Genomic DNA, 21,822 nt, shown 5'->3' with positions numbered 1-21,822 from the left:
AGCAAGCCACTGACACCACAGACATACAGTTCACAACAAATGCAATACTAGGCACTGACACCAGTGACATTTCTGTGTCTCTATTGTAGCGTATTGATGAAAACCAAAGCAAATACAAATAAAGTAACATTTCTTACTTTCTTGCAGTTTGTCAGCGATATTTGTCTGCTTCATGTTCCTCAGGAAGTGCAGTGCCATCTTGAGAGCCCCTTCTCTGGCATCATTCTCATCCTGCTCTTTACCTTCAAAGTTTTCTTGGTAATCTGGACTTACAATATTCTTGAATCTCTTCACCTCATTCTTCACAAAGGTGATGATCTTCTTCTCAAGCATCTAGTGTACAAATATCTGGTTAAACTACGGTAATTGAATAGCCCTGACCTATGGTCTGTCAAAAAATGCTCAGATGTTATTCTACAAGCCCATTTACAGCCCTATAATTAAGGTGGAGAATGAAACTGTCCTTTTTGGCAGGTTTAGCGCCCCCTCATGGTTTTCTGGACATATTGCCCTGCAGCCAATGACTACTAATCATAGGTTAGGTGGGAATATAAGACTCGATCTGCAAGCTCTTATACAATCACTATACGTGCGATGTAACCTCCCATACAAAAGGCCATTTCACCCGAAAACGACAACACAGACAAGCTTAAAAGTGGCGCTTTAGACATAATTATTCTTCTAGAGGATGGTTTGACGCGAGTAGAATGCATTTTGGCGAGAGTTACGCTTTAAGTTGCACTACGACCATATTATGTTTTATGTTCTATTGTACGATGTTTTGTATGTCTTATTCAAGTTCAAGTACATGGGATCTTAGAAAATACATTTTTTTACTGTGGTATCGAATTTGGCATCAAGAATCATGTAATATGACTGGTATTGGTACCGACCACTGAATGTTTGGCATCATGACACCGCTATTATGAAGATGGACTTCCTGTAACTGAGCTGAGTGAAGTGGTGGCACAGATTTACCACACCATATTTGATCAGATTTCACCTGTTTACCATATTTGATGGTGGGCTGGGGTATGTGCATTCCTGGAATATTTCATTACAGTAGGGCTTTGTTGAGATTTGCCCGTGTGTGTGTGTGTGTGTGTGTGTGTGGTGGGCGACGGATCAAAACAAACATCAATGGTTCTGTGTCCTGCTAGTGGGGCTACATGCCCATCAAGGTCTTTCAGTGGTCCGGCAATCATTGACACACAATTATTGAAAATAAATCTGAAAGAAAATAAAAACTCTGACTAAACCTTTATGACCACTAGCGGCAGTCATAATAACCAGTGTCATATTAATAATTAAAATATTATTATCTATCAGTATTATTATTGTGTGCAAACAGTGCCACAGTGCAAAGTACTATACGGCTATATCCAAACCTGGAATATGTGATTGAGGTCCTCCTGGGTGAACTGGTCACTGACCGCATCAGGGTTGCTTCCTTCATTTTGGCCCCTGAGTATTTAGCATTAAAGGGATAGTGTTTGAGTATTTAGCATTAAAGGAATAGTGTTTGTAAGCCATCTAACAGTCTTTCATGCTTCGCCAGGAGATTATTCTGAAACTTTTTTGGGATCCATAAATGGAATCAAAGAATGTGCACCTGCACACACACACAACACTAGTTGGCGTCCATAGAGCACTGAAAGAAGGGGTCTATTTATTAGCTGCTTGAGTTCAAATATAGTCCTTATCTATTAACATCAACCCTATCTTTAAGGGCAAAACAACACACACTGATTTTAATGCATCCACATCATATTATAAGTGGTAGAAATAAATTAAATCATATTGAGTTTTGTTTTAAGCAACTTAAGTAACTTTTGATGTGCTCGCCTTAAAGTGGACATTACATCTGGTGATATACAGTATGGAATGCTTACAAAAATAGAAAGATGATTTCTTTAGACAAAGTCTCACAAGCCACATTAGACTCATATATAAACCATGCATCTTCTGCATTTGTCAGCAAAACAGTAAATGAGCTCATTTGTCATCCTGTCAGTTAGCATAAGCCGTGTTGTGTGTGTTAAAGGCCATGCCCTTGTCACACATACACACACAATGAAATAATTCATACTTCATAATAAGAGGTCATTAAATGAGAGTGCCAATATAATGTAAGCTGTGAATATTTCAACAATCCAGTCACTGAGTGCTCATTCTATGAGTCTGTTTAAGGACTTGCCTTGTTCCATCTGTGACATCATCTTTGAAGTTTATGAAGCGATCCTCTGACTGGTCACTCTTCATGGACACACAAGTGGGCACAGGTGATGGAGGCCTCTCATGATGGAATGAGCTGTGGTATAAAAAAAACATCCATTCTTCAGTTGACATGTCATACATGTTTCATGGTATTTCATGTTAAAAATATCCTCAAAATGTATAACTATGCATTGTGATAATAAATGACATGTCTGTTGTGGTATAATTAAGCAATAAGCCCCGAGAGGCCGTAGGTTCCACACATTTTAGGACAGCTAAGGGGCGTTGCTAGGCACAGCGCAAAGGGGAGTCTTAGTAGCTGATTAAAACAAGATGTTTCCAATATCATATCATCATAATATATGTTCCTGGTCCTACAGTGTATGTTCCCAGGGTCCTATTTTCCCAGGCTTCTATGTTCCTATGTTCCCAGGGTCCTATGTTCCCAAGGTGAATGAGATTCAGAGTTCCATTAAGAAGATGAAAGAAGCATAAAGAAGGACAAACATCAGTGCACCTTAGTGCCTGGTTTGCTCCACACAGTGTTGGGAATTGTGGCCAAATAGTTCTATCAGACTAGATGATTTTACTTGTCATGGTCTGACAGTTGTTCAGGGGCTTTTTGGCAAACTCCTGGCAAAAAATGGCCTCCATCTGTCCACTCTACCATAAAGACCTAATTGGTGGAGTGCTGCACTGATGTTGGTCCTTCTTTACGCTTCTCTCATCTTCTCAAAGGAACTCTGGATTTCATTCATAGTGACCACTGGGTCCTTGGTTACCTGTCTGACCAAGGCCCGTCGTTCCGGATTACTCAGTTTGGCTGAGCGGCCAGATCTAGGAAGATCTAGGATGCTGCAGATTTTTTTTTTAAGTATAAGTATATATACTCTGCACACAGTGAACACACAGTGAGGTGAAGCACACACTAATCCCGGCGCAGTGAGCTGCCTGCAACAATAGCGGCGCTCAGGGAGCAGTGAAGGGTCAGGTGCCTTGCTCAAGGGCACTTCAGCCGTGCCTACTGGTCTGGGTTCGAACCGGCAACCCTCCGGTTACAAGTCCAAAGCGCTAACCAGTGGGCCACAGCTGCCCCCTACTTTTTTTTTTGTATCCTTCCCCAGATCTGTGTCTTCACACAACCCTGTCTCGCAGGTCTATACGGACAATTGTCTCGACCTTGTGGCTTGGTTTTCACTTTGACATACACCATCAACTGTGAGACCTTATATAAAGAGATGTCTGCCTGTCCTAATAATGGCCAATGAATTAATTAAGGCACAGGTGGACTCTAATCAAGTTGTAGAAGCATCACATGGGCCACTGATAGAGGTAGAATGCACCAGAGCTCAATTGCAAGTGTCATAACAAAGGGTCTGAATACTTATGTAAATGGAATATTTCAGACTTTTATTTTTTATTAATTTACAAAACACTCCACACCTGATTTTTTGTGGAGTGTTGGAGTATTTTGTGTAGATTGATGAAAAAAACCTGAATTGAATCCATTTCAAGATTAGTCTGAAATATAACAAAATGTGGAAAACTTGAAAGGGTCTGAAAACTTTCCGGTTGCACTGTATGTTAAGTGATTATAGGGTTGCCAAACGTTCCGTAAAATACAGAATCGTCCCGTATTTGAAAGGAAATAGATGTGTTCCGTATTGAACTGATACGGAATGCATTTTGTTCTGTATTATTGAGAATCAACTCAGTGCAAATCCATGATAGATCAGTATAATAAGTTAGACTATGAATGAAGAATGCACGATTCGTATGAGATAAAGGGAAACCTTGCTGCCGTCATTCATCCCTCTCAATTTGTCTGTCATCACCATCGCAACAGAGAATGCACTTTTCGTTTGTGCCACTGTGAGTCACGCAGGCTATATTCTATAAAGTCTATTGGGAGTTTGATCTCTTCACATAGACAACATCAATACAGTAGCTACTAGCTCCGGAGCAACTATAGTTTAGCAGCTTTGAATAATGTAAAGGTGACACCTGTTGAACTCACCTCAGCATGACATTTACTGAAGGTAAAAAAAATGAATCCACACCCAAAGCTGAAAACCCATTACAGGATGGGACATGAAACTAGCTGTAAGAGCTATGTGACTACATGCACAGACTATGTGACAGTATGCACAAAATGAAAGCAGTTATAGAACCACAGCCTTCCTGTGTGTGTGTGTGTGTGTGTGTGAGTGTGAGTGAGTGAGTGAGAAAGAGACTGTACTGTATATCTTGTCCTCTAAGTCCTCTACGTGACTACATACAGAGACTGTGACTGTGACATGCACAAGTTCAAAAGAAAGTAGACATAGAGCCACTATTTTCCTATTTGTGTGAAAATAGGCTGGACTAGTCCACTGAAATCTTTCCACACTGTTAAAATCTGTACAGAGTACAATATTTATAATCCTCACCACATTTACATTTATTAATTTAGCAGACGCTTTTATCCAAAGCGACTTACTGATGGGTGCAAACAACCTGCAATTTATGACAACACATGCAAATCCACAAAACGCTAGACAAAACACAAGCAACTTAAAAAAATATCTCCATCAATTTGACAACAACAAAACGTGCATAGCCTATCTATCCTGCAGATGGACTAAACCATTTTGTGCTTTAACAAGTGGTAAGTCTGATCAGACAGTCTTCACTATTTTTTATATACAAAATTTAGTCAGTCAATCAACCAAGTTATGCAGCAAATACACTTTACGACATTCATTATGGCATTTAATTTGGTAATGAAAATATATACTGCACTACCCATGTCAGTAACCTAGGCTAGGCTACTAATATACCTACTGAAACTACCCCTATTGTAAAGTTAAAGTTAAAGTCGTAATTTTTTTTAGTCCAAACCTGTTTTCTCTCTGCGCCATTCCAGGTCACACGCTTGCCTCCTGTTATGTAAATGTGGCGTGTGTCAGGAATGAGTTAGCAGTCTGACATTGCTCCATCAGATACTCATTGCGGTCAGTCATATGAGATGAAATATGCAAACGCTTCACTCTTAAATACTCATCGTCGTAGTCTGTATTTAAAAATGTAATTTGCAGTAGGGTGCTATTTAACTTTGCCTTCTAAGAGTGACGCGCCGTCTTCTGTTTGCTTTCGCTTTCCCCTTGACAGTGTTGCTTCCCCTTCCGCACACCTGTGTGTTATTTAATGGCCAACAGATGGCGCCATTTCACTGCTTGCTCACATCAGCCGAAGTTCAGTGCCATGGTGCCATCTGGTGGCCATTAAATATTTAATGTTATATAAGGTTAAGAAGACGTCACCTCGAAAATGTTGTAGTAGTTCCTTACTAAATTATTCTTCTAATCAATCTCATCGGATGGGTTTCTCGTGTTGAATAGCATAAAACAGTATGCTAGCATATTCACAGATTAGTCCTGTATTAATTGTATCCATAAGTACATTTTCATGCATACACACACAGGTGTATTTTCATTTTGTCAATGTTGTTGTGTTTTTAGGGTGTGAGTATACAGTTGTAGGTGGGTCATGTGATCACACACACTCTTAGTTAGGAGGTGGAACAGGGCAGCTGTAGGTGGGTCATGTGATCAGTCCTCACACACTCTTAGTTAGGAGGTGAAAGAGGGCAGCTGTGGGATCAGTGAATCCAAACATGACAGCACCTGCTACCTACCTGAGGGGCAAATGTGCATCGTCGGTGCACATTTGGAAAACTTAATAAGTGATGCTGACCTGCCAGTTGGTGAAACTACACTTTAATGATCCTCGTGGGTTTGTGTCCAGGAAAACGAATGAAGTTGCGCAGGAACTCCTTTAGCACAAGGCAAACTTTACGCACCGACCGACAGCTTGCCGATATGCTCTGTGTCTCCAACACTACAAAAACTCTCAGTCGGAGAACGCGTGTAGCCTATTAAAAAAAACTATTTTATCCCAAATGCCATCAGCATTCTTAACCAAACTTAGTGACAACATGCATACCTGGCTGAGCTGTTATGTAGTCTATATTTAAACTTATTTATTCATTTTCTGTTTTCCCTTTTTTGTACTGTACATGTTTTAATTATATCTTCAATGTGTCTGAGATGTTGTTTGTCCATCTGTCTGGTGAGCCAAAGACGTAGGTTAGCTAGCCTACATTAAAGATTTATTTTATTCTATTCTAATCCACCATGCGTAATGTAGGGATGGAGAATGATTTTCAAGTAGTCTACTGTATATTTAGGATTCAGCTAAAAAACTTGAGCGAAAAACTCAGAGGGAGAGCTAACAAACGTTCAGAAAAAGTCCTGTTGGCAAATTTGAGGAAAAGTCGGTAAAGGGGCTATTTCACACAATTTGAGGGTGCTGAATTCAAATATTTTGTTTACCAAGCTCAATTTTGAGTTTTAAGCTTGCTAATTAGCATAATTAGCATAATTCACATACTTTTTGGTTTTGCCATCATATATCATAGGAATTGCAAAAAAGAAGGCATTAATATACTCTTTATGTATCAGATATGTTGTAGGACAGGACAGGTATTACCCCAATGACCCTCAAGAAGCAAATGAAAATAAGCTACAACTAAAATATAAATTGAAATAATAGCTAAAATTCAGTATGACGTTTAGAAACAAAATAGATTCCTTGATAATAAATTGATAGAATAGTAGGTGACTGCTCATTTTTCTGTAGAAAGTACTTTGTCACTAACTATTATGAACAGTTGTCAGTCTTTACAGAGGATTTACACTGTATTTTTTTTTACTGTAAAGGCGATTGTGCTTGCCTAGTTAAAACATCTCACTGGTGCTCTTTCCTATCATTCAAATTCCAGCCATGCAGAAGAAGCACTTAAAGAATTAAGTGCATGTTGAACAGGAATGTCTTTAGACCCCTCTTAAACAACCCAAAACTAAAAGGAACAGAGACCACTGGGCAACTCATTCCACCAACATGGAACCACTGAGGAATAGAGTCTTGAATTAGACCTAGTATTTATGACTGGTCGACATAACAGACACTCATCAGAAGACCGCAGTGGGCGGTTGGGGATGTATGCCTTGATTATTGAATTAAAATAACTAGGAGCTGATCCAGTCAGTGTCCTACAGGCCAAAGTGAGAGATTTAAATTTAATTCTGGCTACTATAGGGAGCCAATGGAGAGTAACTAGGAGAGGAGTTACATGTGTCCTCTTTGGCTGATTGAAGACCAGGCGTGCTCCAGCATTCTGAATCAGCTGTAATGATCTTATTACACAAGCGAGTAAGCCAACTAATAGTGAATTACAATAGTCCAGCTTGGAGATGACTATGGTTTAAACAAGAAGTTGTGTGGAATCTTGTGTCAGATAAGGTCTAATCTTACTAATGTTGTAAAGCATAAACTGACATGATTTTGCAATAGAAGCTACATGCTCAGAGAAGTTAAGTCGGTCATCAATTACAATGCCCAAGTTACGTGCCGATCTAGTTGGGGTCAGTGAAGTTGAGTCAAGCTGGATGTTAACTATCTTCACTCTTTTCCCTTTGCAACTGTCAAAGAAATCCCATAAACACGGGAAGGCCTAGGGTAGCCTACATCAGATGGCCTAAAGATTAGGCTCTTCTGTATAGCATTAAGTGATTTGCATGCAGTAATTTGAACACTGACCTTGATCTAGCCTACTTTGGCTATTTAAAGGTAATTTATTGCTAAAACACCACACAATATAATTGAGCTATAACAAACAATAAAGGACTTAATCACACACAAACTACTATTTTACTGACTACAAAAATAATAATTATGTAGGAAGTTTAGAAGTTTAAAACCCAGAATTGACCAAAAGTGTACCAAATTCAACACAAATGACTCAATACACTTGGAGGAGGCCTGCATCCTTTCTTTTCCAGATATTTTAGGATTTTGATATCGTTTCAGTATCGAGTATCAACATATTTATGGCAGGTATTGTAACAAAGTCATAATTTTGGTATTGTGACAACACTATGCCAGAGCCACTCTGTTTTCTAGATGTTGAGGATCGGAGGCTCTACCACCAACAAGTGATGCTGCTCAGTGGCATATTAAAAGAGCTCATTATCAAGCTCTACTATGGAGGCAAGCACACATACCAAATCCAGCGTTACTAGAAGTAAAATGTTTTTTACTTGTCGGTTGTTTCTGACGGTAGATGCAGTTCTGCATTAGGCTTATTCCCGCTGTCTAAGTTCATATGTACTGTGGGATATTTTCTGAGTTGAAGGTTATCTGTGCAACTTGTTATTGTGATGAAATGCATTAAACACCACATGAGTGACTATGTTAGCAATAAAAATATGGTTGTGTTTTGATTAGAATTTCCGAGTTTATTACATGTTAACTGTAATCATGTTCCCATTAAATACATTAATAAACTATAGTATGGTTTCTTTAATGCTCAAACATGTATTTAGTGTATTTAGAGAACACTTTTATTTGGTTTTAGTGATTACTTTTGAAATCAACCCAATTTAGGGGAAAATAAGCAAAGAAAATCTCTATTTTATGTTAAAATGCTGATTATGCGGCTTAGAACTCAGAATTGAGCTTGGTAAACAAAATATTCAGAATCAGCACCCTCAAATTAGGTAAGAAGGGTGGTTTACCAACTTTTCCTCAAATTTGCCGTCAGAAGTTTTCTTCTGTGAAGCTGCTCTCCCTCTAAAGAATGGATAGGCTATCATGTGATGTCGTGGTCTTATCGCCCTCTCACGGTGAATTGCACGGATAAATATTACATGCTTTTGTGCTTCTTTGTCAATCGGACCTTCGTCAAAATGAAACGCCATTGTGTGACAAGTGTAAAAATAGCGGCCTGGTTGAACATGCACTGAAATCACTCAACATAATTGAACATAACCTGAACAAAACCTACCCCCTACCAGGTTAAGTTCAGAGCCTATGTTACCATAGTTACTTACATAGCCTGATCATTTTTGAGCTTTGTGGAACTGAAATCCCAGGTTTAACGTTTACTCTGGGTTTACATACCCAGTTAAGTTCAGGGCCTATGTTACCATAGTTACTTACATAGCCTGATCATATTTGAGCTTTCTGGAACTGAAATCCCAGGTTCACCGCTAACTCTGGGTTAACATACCCAGTTAAGCCAGTAAACCTGCTTTCTGGAATACCCCTCTGTTCCACCTCCTAACTAAGGGTTTCTACACACAGTTGAGTTCCGTCAACGCATGCCAGTGGGTGTTCCCGACGGTATCTATGCAAATGACCTGAAATATAACCGTAATTTGATTGGTTGGTGCCATCCGTCGATTGCCTTGATTGGCCAGTGCCGTCTGTCAGTGCAGCAACAGCTGAACTTCTCAACGCGAGCAACGGGAGGAACGCAATGCAACGGACCCACAATTCAGTTGGGCAACGGATGACGTAAGCCCATGTAAAGTGAACGGGATGCGTCTCCAGCACTGTAACGCACGCAACTGTGTGTAGGAGCCGTAAGAGTGTGTGAAGACTGATCACATGACCCACCTACAGCATAGGCCTTGTACTGTATAGTATAGTAGACGCCGTGTACTGTAGGGATGGGCAGAACGAGGCTTTGTGAAACAACGAAACGTTCGAAGCAATTGCGCCAGAATTGTGTCGAGGCTTCGAAACAATCCGACACACATCACTCCATGGTGACATCTAGTGGCCAGTTTTGCTAACATCACATTTTGACCGTGAAGCAGAACTGCTTCAGACGAAGAATATAAATAGCCAACATGGAACGCAAGATTACGTCCACAGCCACATGGTTCAGTGGTTAACACACTTGCATGCGTCCGGTGTTCGACTCCCTGCTGGTGCTTAAAAAGTTCAGACTAGTATATACCTTCAGTAACAAGAACATTTTTATATCTGCCAGTTACAGATGTTTTGTTATTTCAGTTTCATAATACATTATCCTTTGAAATATGTTGGAGAGGAAAATGTTACAATGGTTTTAAAATGTAGGCTATGCTATGTAGGGTTTTTTTTGGGAACATGTTGTAGGGAAATAAAGGATACATGAATGAAGCAGGTTAGACTAATCAGGTTCAACATGGGAAAAATGTTTTGTATGTCAACATAATTTTTTATTTAGGAATAACAGTTGTTCTGCCGTCTTGGCATTTAATCTGTTTCTTGTTTTTGAATAAACCTCCCCAGACTATAAATATGTTTTTGCCATCACACTTAGGTTTGGATAAACCACTCTCCTCTCCTGCCAGTATTTCAAAGGGTCACTAGACTATATCTATCTAAACTATCGCTCACTGTCGGTCTCTAGCCTGTCAATTAATTTATATCACTAACCTATCAATCACAAGAATGCACTATCAATCGCTATATGCCGCTATATCTCTCAAAATCTCTCTCCTCACAAAAAACCCACAAAGATAGGATGTGTTTGAATGACTTTTAAGCATTCTGGGACTTTGTAATTTAGATCAAACAGGTGTTTACTCGAGTAATTGGCTCGCGCGGTAAGTGTGCCATCTGTCCAAACCAAATTGAAACACCACGAAGCATCACTTAGCCATGGTCACGTGACATGGGCGTTTTGAACCACAATTCGAAACACTTTTCGAAACACTTGCGTTTCGGAAGCTCGACACTGTTTCGAAACGTCAGCTTCGAGCGTCACATCCCTAGTGTACTGTACGCACAGGCTACCACTGTCTATTGGGAGATGTGTTAACCCATTTACTCCTAAAATGCCGGTTAAAAACGCCTATAGAATCCTATGGCATTCTAGACTAAATAACCTTATTTCCTGAGGGTTTTCTGAAAACATACTAAAAATTGTCAACGTCTACCAAAATGTAATATCTAAGCCTCTGTAGCACCTAGAAACATGAAATAAAAAGCATGCTGCGCTACGCAGCATCCAGCGGGAGGGTCAATGTTGCGCTACGCAGCATCCAGCGGGAGGGTCAATGTTGCGTCATGCAGCATCCAGCGCGAATGGGTTAAGGAAACATTGGCTGTATGGCTCACAGCAACGTAAAGTTTGTAAAGTTTGCCGTGTAATGTGTGTGCATGTGTATACATGTATGTTTAATGTAATGTTTATTGTAACTGGATCTACTATAACGTGATTACGTTTCACTGTAAGTCCTTGTGATTTAACTAGCCAATAACCTTAATGCATGATGGGCTATTTTGTATGTGAACTTGCTTGTGTGTGATTTCAGATTTCAGTGAGATACCAGGGAGTCCCATTTCCATTTATGTTGAGTGGTGTATTCCTAGAAGTAAAAGGAAACGTTGTGTTATTGTACCTGTATTGTTTAATACTGGTGTAGGCTGTGTTTACCATAAACAATGGATTTTAACTGTGTTTGTTTACCCCTTCAGAAAGATTGGCACTGCTGCTTTGCCTCAATAAGTAATTGTAGCTGCTGCCTCATTATTTTCTTCTTTATCTTGTTATTTTGTTTGTCCGGTTGATTTGGCCTAAACATATTTGCGTGTGTGTATGTATGTGTGAATAGGCAACAGAATCAGCAGCACAGGTGGTGTGTCGGCCTCACTCCTCTTCCAGGACAGGTAACCTCTCCCGAACAGCTGATCAAATTAACCCTACCTGATTACATTCAGGTAGCCTTCCTACCTATAGCGGCCTATAGCTGCCAATTAAATTCAAATCCCTCATTCTGGCCTACAGTACAGGACACTGACTGGATCTGCACCACTATTTGATTTCCATGATCCAGCTCCACGTCCCCTCTCACCCACTGCGGTCCTCTGATGAGCTTCTGCTCAAGACTCTTTTCCCTGGTGGTTTTTCATTGGTGGAATGAGTTGCCTAGTGTTCTAGTTTTGGCACTTGTGAGAAGTGTTTAAAAACTTTGCACTTTATCATACAGAATTATGGTTATGGTTTTTGTTAATGTGAAAACTGACAATTGATAATATTATGTATACTATTTTTATTATTACTATATGCTTAATGTAAACTATTGTTTTTAACTAATATACTTCATATACTGTAAGTCACCGTGGACAAAAACATCTAAATACCATACAGTACACATCCTGCCAGAAACGGCACACACACCAATAACCCACATCCTGTTACTGAATGTTGAAACGAAACAAAGTATATATTGTTTAGAAGGATTGTTAGAGTAAGTAATGTGTTTACTTGAGAATACAGAAATACAAGTAAGAAAATTGTAGTTATATCTGAAAGGCTTAAATGTGGTTAGTTGATAATCACATGCCTCATTAAAAGAGACAGAAGGAATTTATACTCGCCATATGAAAAAGAGAAATTGACAATATATATATATTTTTTAGAATGTTTGGCTACATTTTTTATCTAGATATTATAATTATAATATTGTATCATATTTAGATGTTATTTTGGTATACATAAATGTTAAATCATAAATAAATATTAAAATAACTTGCATTAAAGAGTCATTATTGTGGCATCCGACGCGTTTTCGCTCGGATCCACTTTGGCAAGAGTAGACAGAGGTCTTGTACGCGTAGGTATCGTTATTATTTTCAGTATTTATTATGTTCGGAAGCATATGTTACATAAATTAGAGTATGCTACGATCACGACCACGGTCAAAAAACTATCTTCCTCTACTCCCGCCAGCTCATTCAAACTCATCAGCTGCTTCACCTGTGTGTGCGTATCTAAGTAGGCGGAGCAGAGGCACCCAATCCGTGCCCACAATCAAGCACCCTGTGACACAAATGCGCTACATATTAAAAACTATAAAATAATCTTACATAAATTATACTCATACTAACTTATAAATTACAAATAACTTGAATAGCAGAAATGGCTCCAACAAATATAGTATATATACCATCCTATGAGAGAAATTTGGTTTCTTCATTTATCCCAATCCGTGAATTAGTGAAACACATTCATCACACAGTGAAGTGAAGCACACACTAATCCCGGCGCAGTGAGCTGCCTGCAACAACAGCGGCGCTCGGGGAGCAGTGAGGGGTTAGGTGCCTTGCTCAAGGGCACTTCAGCCGTGCCTACTGGTCAGGGTTTGAACCGGCAACCCTCCGGTTACAAGTCTGAAACATGAATGGGGGCGGGACTTAGCCACTCTCTCCAGTTATATATAATACCTCCATGGGGTGAACAGGCCATGAGAAGGATGGGTGGAGTCTTTTCGTATGCTCACTGCTCTCCGCACACAGCGCTCTGGGTAGACGTCTGTAACGTGACTGAAACCCGGACATATATTCATTTCAGTTACGCCAGCTTATTTTTTGTATGTGGGAAGGAGACTCGGTTTCACTCTGAACTTTTATATGAAAAATGAGTGTATTGAAATGTTCAATTTCACAACAGTATTTAAGACCGTGACGTTTTACCAACGTCAGGCCTAGCTGTAGGTAAGCCGCCCTCAAGGCGCATATGAACAAAGGAATCGCCCCCAAATAATAAAAAAAACTCCATTCAAACCAAACTGAAAATGTTCAATACGCAGTTGTTCGTTAACCCACTTTCGTACAATAGCATACATATAAATAGTAGTCAGTTTCAACAACCCTCTATTGAACTCAGGAATATTAATGCAGGCTACCAGTTTTCCGACAACGTCGGTCACATAGGCCGACAACACAAAGTGAATCGTGCTCCTAGAGCATACGATCTCTAATCAAAAGAAAGAAAATGAAAGAAAGAAAATGTATGAAACGAAATCAAAAGTTAGAGTAGGTCAAATATCAACTGAAGGAGTCAGGGGTGAAAGAAGGGGTGAGACGTTTTGTTGTGTGGGCGCCGCCACGGAAAAGTAGGCTATAGTTTGTTGTAACGAGGAATTTAAATGGGATTGGGGCAGCGGTAGGTATTGAGGGCAGGAGAAAGGGTTTTTGGAGGCTACAAACAGGCTTAGGGAAACCGGTCACAACAGAAAAAGTTTGTATCAAACCCGGTATCCAGCGCTGTTCGTCATAGAAAGCTCCTTCTCCCTGTGTCTTGCAGAATTCTCGGAAACGGATGTCGGGGTCCAAAAGTGCTCCCAGGGCATAGAATAATCCACCAGAGTATCCCAATAGAATCCATATGATCCTTTCCGTTCTCAGTATTTCTCTCTTGCCGCAACTCATCCGCCATCGGCCCACACTCTCCCCGCCACAGACTTCATTCAAATAATGACAGGCCTACGCTCACTCACGTCATCGCGTCACGTCCCAACACAAACAGACCCCCTCAACTGCCACCAGTCTACGCCAAAACCCACCAGTTACTATTTAATTAATATATTATTATCATTATAAGTAGGCAGGCATAGCTGACCGCTACACTCTTCCCCCCATGGAAAAACAACCCATGGTTGGCAAAGAACGTCTACTCAACCAAAGCCATGAAAATCGTCGTCATCAGACTCTTCCAAGAAAATGTTGAGCACTCTCTGCTTTTCTTGAGCATCTTTTTCAGCAGCAGTGGGAAAACAAGGTTTTAGATTGTTTACATGGATTGTACACAGGTCTTCTCCCGTGTCTTCTCTGACAACTTGGAAATTCACAGGGCCTAACTGCTGTATGACTCAGGTCCTTTCCATTTGGGCGCTAGTTTTGCTGTAAAGTGCTTTGCTGCTGAGGATTGAGCATGGTTACGAACCCACACTCTATCTCTGGGTTGGTAAGTTACATCTCTTCTTTTTTTATTATAATTTCTCAGCTGTCTAGCTTTTGCCTTTTTTGCTGCTGAGGTGTGCCTTTATTTGTAGGTTTTTGATGTGCTGCACCACTTCATAGCCAGAGGAATCAGGTGATAGGGCTTGTCCCTGTACAAGTTTATCCACAGGACTTCTGAGTTTTCGCCCCAAGTGAAGCTCCGCAGCTGTCAAGCCTGTTGTTTCATGTACGGAGGAGTTTAGTGCAAATCTGAATTCAGGAAGGTATTGGTCCCATTTCCGATGATTATCCTCGACAAATTGTGAAATAATGCATTTTATGCTCCTGTTTACCCTTTCAGTCATGTTGGTTTGTGGATGGTATGCGGTAGTGAGTTTATGGGTAACTGTCCATGTTTCACAGAGTTCTGTAAACAAGTTGGAGACAAATTGTGAGCCTCTGTCCGATAGAAGAAAGTCTGGAACTCCCCAGCGTGTGAGAATTTCTTTTTGAAACAGCTTTGCAATTACTGGTGCAGTAGCAGCACGCATGGGAAATAATTCCACCCAGCGGGTGTAGTAATCCACAAATACTAGTAAGTACTCATGGCAGCTTGGGCTACGGGGAAAAGGCCCCATAATATCCACTCCCAACATCTCATTTGGGAAAGTTACTTCAGTCTGTTGTATTTTGCCACAAGGTTTGTTATTTTCCCCTTTGTAGGTCTGACATTTCAAACAGGATCGGATGAAGTTCTTGACGTCGTCCCACATTTTTGGCCAGAAGAGATTTCCTATAAACCATATCCTCAATCACAGAATATTTGGATTCTGAGACTTTACAACCCTCAGCTAAGGCTTTGATGATGCTGGATATTTCAGGATCTTTCTGTTGTTCCTCCCGCAGTGTGGTCATGGAAAAGGGAAAGTCTTCTGTATCCTTCTGACTGGAAGTCATCATACAGGCAGGGCCGAGTGGAATCCTAGACAGAGCATCCGGTGCCACATTGAGTTTGCCTTTCCGGTATTCAATTACAAAATTGAATTTTTGGAGTCGAAGTGCCCATCTTATAAGACGACTAGATGTTTTAGTGCTGTTCATTACCCACTGTAAGGAGGCATGGTCAGTCACCACAGTAAACAACTTTGGTTCCAAATAATGCTCCCATTTCTCTAGAGCCCAGATAACTGCCAAACATTCTCTCTCTGTAGCAGAGTAATTGCGCTCTGCTTTGTTTAGGGTACGGCTTGCATAAGCGATCACCTCCTCGTGACCGACTCCCTTCTTTTGGGCCAGGATTGCACCCAATCCCACGTCACTGGCATCTGTATATACAAGGAAAGGAAAATCCAGGTCAGGATGTCCCAGAATGGGAGGAGAGGTAAGATGGCTTTTGAGTATATCAAATGACTTCTGACACTCATCACTCCATTTGAAGGCTCGTCCTTTTCTTTTCAGGGCATTGATTGGTTCAGCCACTTGAGAGAACCCTGGCACAAAGCGATGGTACCAGCCAGCTAAACCCATGAAGCGCTGGACTTCCTTTATGTTCGTAGGTGCTGGGTAGGATTTGATAGCTTCCACTTTTACTGGATCTGCGGCTATCCCTTTGGCAGATATGACATGACCCAGGTATTTGATTTGCCGGAGACAGAACTTGGATTTTTTTAGATTCAATGTAAGTCCTGCAGCTCGGAGTTTCTGAAGTACGGCGTTTAGATCTTGGAAGTGTTGTTCAACTGTAGAGGAATATATCACTATATCGTCCAAATAAACTAAGCAATTCTTCCCTCTAAGTTCAGCGAGCGCTCGTTCCATTAACCGCTGGAAAGAGGAGGGCGCGTTCTTGAGTCCAAAAGGCATTACCCTGAACTGAAAAAGGCCAGCAGGGGTCACAAAGGCTGTTTTCAATTTGCTGGAGTCATTCATGGCGACCTGCCAGTATCCACTATTGAGGTCCAAAGTGGAAAAGACTGAGCACCCAGCTAGTGATTCAAGTAGCTCATTGATATTAGGCAACGGGTAAGCGTCCGTTTCGGTCACTGCATTCAATTTCCGGTAGTCAACACAGAACCTTTGACTTCCATCTTTCTTTGGGACTAGTACAACAGGAGAAGACCAGCCAGAATATGATGGTTCAACAATCCCATCGTTGAGCATTTCTTGAAGCTGCTGTTCTACAATCAATTGTTTTTCTGCAGACATACGGTATGGCTTCTGCTTGATTGGAACCTCGGTGTTGGTGTATATATGATGTTGCAACAGTGTGGTTCTTCCTGGCTTCAAAGAACAAAGTTCAGGCTGGGACTCCAACAGTTGTCTTAGGCTTGTTTTTTCCCAGTCATGTAAGTCAGCATTTGCAACTGCACTGTCAATGTAATCCTGAGAAGTTAGTGCAACAGGAAGTGGAGTCAAGCAAGGAGGAGGAACAGAGGACAAGAGAGTGAGTTTGGGAGTAACACTGCAGTTGGAGGCTTGCTCATCACTCAGTTGAAAGAAGTAGATCTCTGGTTTGTTTTTAAAACTGAACTGGTGGTCAGATGCATGGATTTGTAATCCACTGTAATATAAGTAATCAAGACCAAGGACTACTCGGTAGGCCAGTGCTTTGGGAGAGAGCACTGCCACTGGCAAGGTACAGACATTATTGCTTAGGTCAATGGTTACCTCAGCCCAACCAAGAGGAGTCTCTGTTTCCCCATTAGCCAGGAATAGTGGACCAGTGGTCCAAGGCTTTAAGTCATGTTTAGGCCTGTTAAGTGCCCTCCATACACTATCAAGAACCAGAGTGTAACTAGCACCTGTGTCAACGATAGCCCTGCCGCTCCATGTGTCAATGGCAACAGGGACCACCAACTGTTGGGGTATGCCACAACTACCAGGTCCTTGCTCAGTCTCAGCTCTAGCTGCCTGCCGTTTTTCTGCAGAACCTTTGGAGGCAGAAGTCAGACATTTTTCCACCATGCGGTTCCAGCTTTGGAGATCTTTGCATGTTTTTGGAAGATGGGCCCGATGACTGATGATCTCCAGCAGGGGAATGGTACTGGGGACATGAACCAGGTGAGTGTTGGCCTTTGCAACGCCAGCACATTACTGGAGGTTTCTCTGTGGGTTTATTTATAGTCACTCTCTGTTGTTGTGAGTTTCTACTGGTGTATGCTAGGCGTTGTTCATACTGTGCTTGTTGTTCTAGGTCTTTCTCTAGCTGGTGACCAAGCCTCACAAGCTCGTCCACGGAATTGACTCGTCCACGGAGATGACTTGCAAGCTGCGGCCTAACATTCTTCAGGATCATTTTCACTATCTCCAAATCAGCAATGTCAGGATTCCAATGCTTACAAAGAGCTCGATATGAAAATGCAAAGTCTCGAATAGACTCTTGTTCTCCTTGCCTCCGTTTCCTCACCCGGTCTGCTAACTCGTCTTCATAGTCTTCGGACAAGAAAGCGGAAAGAAAGTCCTTCTGAAACTCAGCCCAAGACACAACCTGAGTTCTGGCAATCTCCCACCAATCGCGAGCGGTGCCATGCAGAACAGTCCTAAAGGTGGCAAGGATCTCTGCATCAGACAGAGGATGAACAGCCAGAAAGTCTTGACACTTGGACAAATACAGAAGAGGATCCGGATCATCATGTGATCTGCCATAGGTAGGAAAAGACAGTTTTAGATGGTCTGTTTTGATGACACTGGGTTGTCCTGGGGCCAGGTGAATTGAACTGAGCAGAGGCGTTGAACGGGAAAGGAGGGAATTTGTGTTAGAAAAACTGCTTTCAATTTTTTTTTTTCAAGAGCCTTCAATTTACTGTTTTGTTCACTGTTTTCTGTCTGTAAGTTGCTCATGGCAACACATAATTGATCAAGCACGCTAACACAATGATCCATTTTTTGTGACAGGATATTATGAGTGGCAAGGAAACTCTGGTGATGGCCATGAATGTCCTGCTGAACTTCACTTTGCAGCTGTTCCACCATAAATCGGACTTCACTGAGCTGTGCGGTGTCCTGACTTTTCATCTCCTCAGCAATCATAGGCTTTATTCCCTTTAACATTTTATCTAATTCAACATCTAGTTGGTCTTTATGTTCTGCATTAGTTTTATCAAGTTTAATAAACTGCTCCTCGGTTTTGTCAGCAAAAACCTTCAGTTTGGCCTCTAAATGAAAACGACTCCGTCCCATTTGCTTTGACAGATCACACACCTGGCTATTGCAGTAATCTAATTTCTCAAAAAGTAAAGACCAGTTCTCTGCATGGCCCAAAGACTGCAAAGCCAGTCTTCCCAGGGTTTTTCCAGGCATAGGAAGGGTAGTAGGCAAGTCACGCTGAGCTGAGGGTGCAGAGGAACAAGTGGATGGAGCCATCTCCATGTCAGGTTCTTGAGCATCTCCTGGTGGTGGAGAACTGCCTGGAAGCAATCTTAGGGGCATAGAACCAGGACAATCAGACATTCCTGAAACTTTGGGTAAATTTGGTGGGCTAGTCAGACGACTAGGTAGAGTAGTGGGCTGGGGAGGATATGGAAAATACGCATTTTGCGGAGTGGCTATATTGGGTGGAGCAAGAAGACTAAGATCCAAAAGTGACTTGGAATGAGTGGAATCTAGCTGATCACCTTGGGCAGACATGATTCATTAATAATGGTCCTCACTGAGATGACTTAAGGGAATGCTACAGTGAATGAACACCCTATAGTGCACAGTAGTAAAGGCCACAGATTAGAGTATCTGCTGAAAAAAGAGCAGGAGAGGGTAGAAAAAACAGCAGCAGTACAAGAACTATACTCTTATGAGATTCCCACAATATTGCATTCAAAACACACAGTTCATTAGTTAATGATTAACAATAAACATTGCAGAGAAATTCAGTAACTCAGCACACTGTTTCACAATGGGTGTATGTGTGTGTGTTTTTTTTTTTTTTTTGAGTTCATGTTCAAGTCCACATAGTCCAATGGAAAAAAATTGAATTCCTTTTCGTTTGATTCAGAAAAAACGCAAAGCACAAAGTCACGTAAAAAATCAGAAGATTTCAGAGTTCAAGCTCACCGATGCAGTGAGGTTAGAGTCAAAGTGAAAAGTAGAGGTTCAAAGTCTCAAAGTCTTCCAAAGTTAGAGTTACATAGCCTAGTGCAGAGTCTCACTGTCCCTTCGTGGTCGCCATTCTGTAACGTGACTGAAACCCGGACATATATTCATTTCAGTTACGGCAGCTTATTTTTTGTATGTGGGAAGGAGACTCGGTTTCACTCTGAACTTTTAAATGAAAAATGAGTGTATTGAAATGTTCAATTTCACAACAGTATTTAAGACCGTGGCGTTTTACCAACGTCAGGCCTAGCTGTAGGTAAGCCGCCCTCAAGGCGCATATGAACAAAGGAATCGCCCCCAAATAATAAAAAAAACTCCATTCAAACCAAACTGAAAATGTTCAATACGCAGTTGTTCGTTAACCCACTTTCGTACAATAGCATACATATAAATAGTAGTCAGTTTCAACAACCCTCTATTGAACTCAGGAATATTAATGCAGGCTACCAGTTTTCCGACAACGTCGGTCACATAGGCCGACAACACAAAGTGAATCGTGCTCCTAGAGCATACGATCTCTAATCAAAAGAAAGAAAATGAAAGAAAGAAAATGTATGAAACGAAATCAAAAGTTAGAGTAGGTCAAATATCAACTGAAGGAGTCAGGGGTGAAAGAAGGGGTGAGACGTTTTGTTGTGTGGGCGCCGCCACGGAAAAGTAGGCTATAGTTTGTTGTAACGAGGAATTTAAATGGGATTGGGGCAGCGGTAGGTATTGAGGGCAGGAGAAAGGGTTTTTGGAGGCTACAAACAGGCTTAGGGAAACCGGTCACAACAGAAAAAGTTTGTATCAAACCCGGTATCCAGCGCTGTTCGTCATAGAAAGCTCCTTCTCCCTGTGTCTTGCAGAATTCTCGGAAACGGATGTCGGGGTCCAAAAGTGCTCCCAGGGCATAGAATAATCCACCAGAGTATCCCAATAGAATCCATACGATCCTTTCCGTTCTCAGTACTTCTCTCTTGCCGCAACTCATCCGCCATCGGCCCACACTCTCCCCGCCACAGACTTCATTCAAATAATGACAGGCCTACGCTCACTCACGTCATCGCGTCACGTCCCAACACAAACAGACCCCCTCAACTGCCACCAGTCTACGCCAAAACCCACCAGTTACTATTTAATTAATATATTATTATCATTATAAGTAGGCAGGCATAGCTGACCGCTACACGTCTTCCAGATGAGGCAGTGAGACACCAATCATTTTCTCCGCTGATCTCACTATCCTGTTGAGATTGTGTCTCTCCTCGGCTGTGCTGTTCCCATACCAGGATGAGATGCAGTAAGTGAGAAAGCTCTCACTGGTGCCTCTGTAGAACATGGTCGTGGCTGGGATAGGGAGGTACACCTTCTTGAGTCTACGGAGAGAGTGGAGGCGCTGTTGGCCCTTCTTGAAGACAGCCGTGGTGGTGTCTCTGGAGGTCAATTCATCCGTTATGGACCCCCAGAAATGTGGTATTGCGAACTCTCTCCACCTCAGAACCATTAATGATCAGTGGGAGATGGGATGGGTGACCAGACCTTCTATAGTAGCTGTAACTTTGTAACTTTGTAACTTTATGAAATTATTGATAATTAATTTTTGAAGTATTGTTAATTATCATTAAGTATTATTAAAAATGTGACCAACAAGGGGATTGCACCTTTGAAAGGTTATATATAGAACCCTTTTCTTGAGTATGAAAGAACCCCAAGGGTTCTTATAATTGAACCCTCTAAAATGGTTCTATAGACTAAAGAATCTTTTGAGGGTGCCATATATGTACCAAGCCATAGAACCATTTGTGGTTCAATATAGAACCTTTTGTTTTTTGTGTGTGATCACATGACCCAGTTTGGTTACACTGTAGCTCAGGCTAGTGGTCATTTCATCACATCCTGTAGCATTTTACTGAACAGATTGTAACTGTCACTTCC

The 21,822-nt window shown here is 41.3% G+C and overlaps 1 protein-coding gene and 1 long non-coding RNA gene across 3 annotated transcripts in view; one reads left to right on the top strand and one right to left on the bottom strand.

Annotated features, from left to right (window-relative positions):
• The window catches only part of LOC121715131, a 315,706-nt gene extending 310,464 nt beyond the window's left edge, over nt 1-5,242 (bottom strand). For both annotated transcript variants that reach the window (XM_042100520.1, XM_042100522.1), the window contains exons 1-4: nt 5,098-5,242; nt 2,198-2,311; nt 1,389-1,464; nt 138-333 (exon numbers count right to left, since the gene is read on the bottom strand). In XM_042100520.1, the coding sequence (XP_041956454.1) occupies nt 138-333; nt 1,389-1,464; nt 2,198-2,311; nt 5,098-5,117 (406 nt within the window). In that variant the 5' untranslated portion in view covers nt 5,118-5,242. The remainder of the gene's footprint in view (nt 1-137; nt 334-1,388; nt 1,465-2,197; nt 2,312-5,097) is intronic.
• A 9,515-nt stretch (nt 5,243-14,757) lies between these two features.
• On the top strand, nt 14,758-15,602 carry LOC121715199. The gene is made up of 4 exons (XR_006033553.1): nt 14,758-14,842; nt 14,931-15,101; nt 15,241-15,412; nt 15,541-15,602. It is a non-coding gene; the product is annotated as an uncharacterized LOC121715199 (long non-coding RNA).
• Nucleotides 15,603-21,822: the final 6,220 nt, after the last annotated feature.

The sequence above is a fragment of the Alosa sapidissima genome, chromosome 8, assembly GCF_018492685.1.
Source record: "Alosa sapidissima isolate fAloSap1 chromosome 8, fAloSap1.pri, whole genome shotgun sequence".
Classification (NCBI taxonomy): Eukaryota; Metazoa; Chordata; class Actinopteri; order Clupeiformes; family Clupeidae; genus Alosa; species Alosa sapidissima.
The sequence above is the reverse complement of the archived record's forward strand: the minus strand, read 5'-3'. Positions and strand labels throughout refer to the sequence as shown.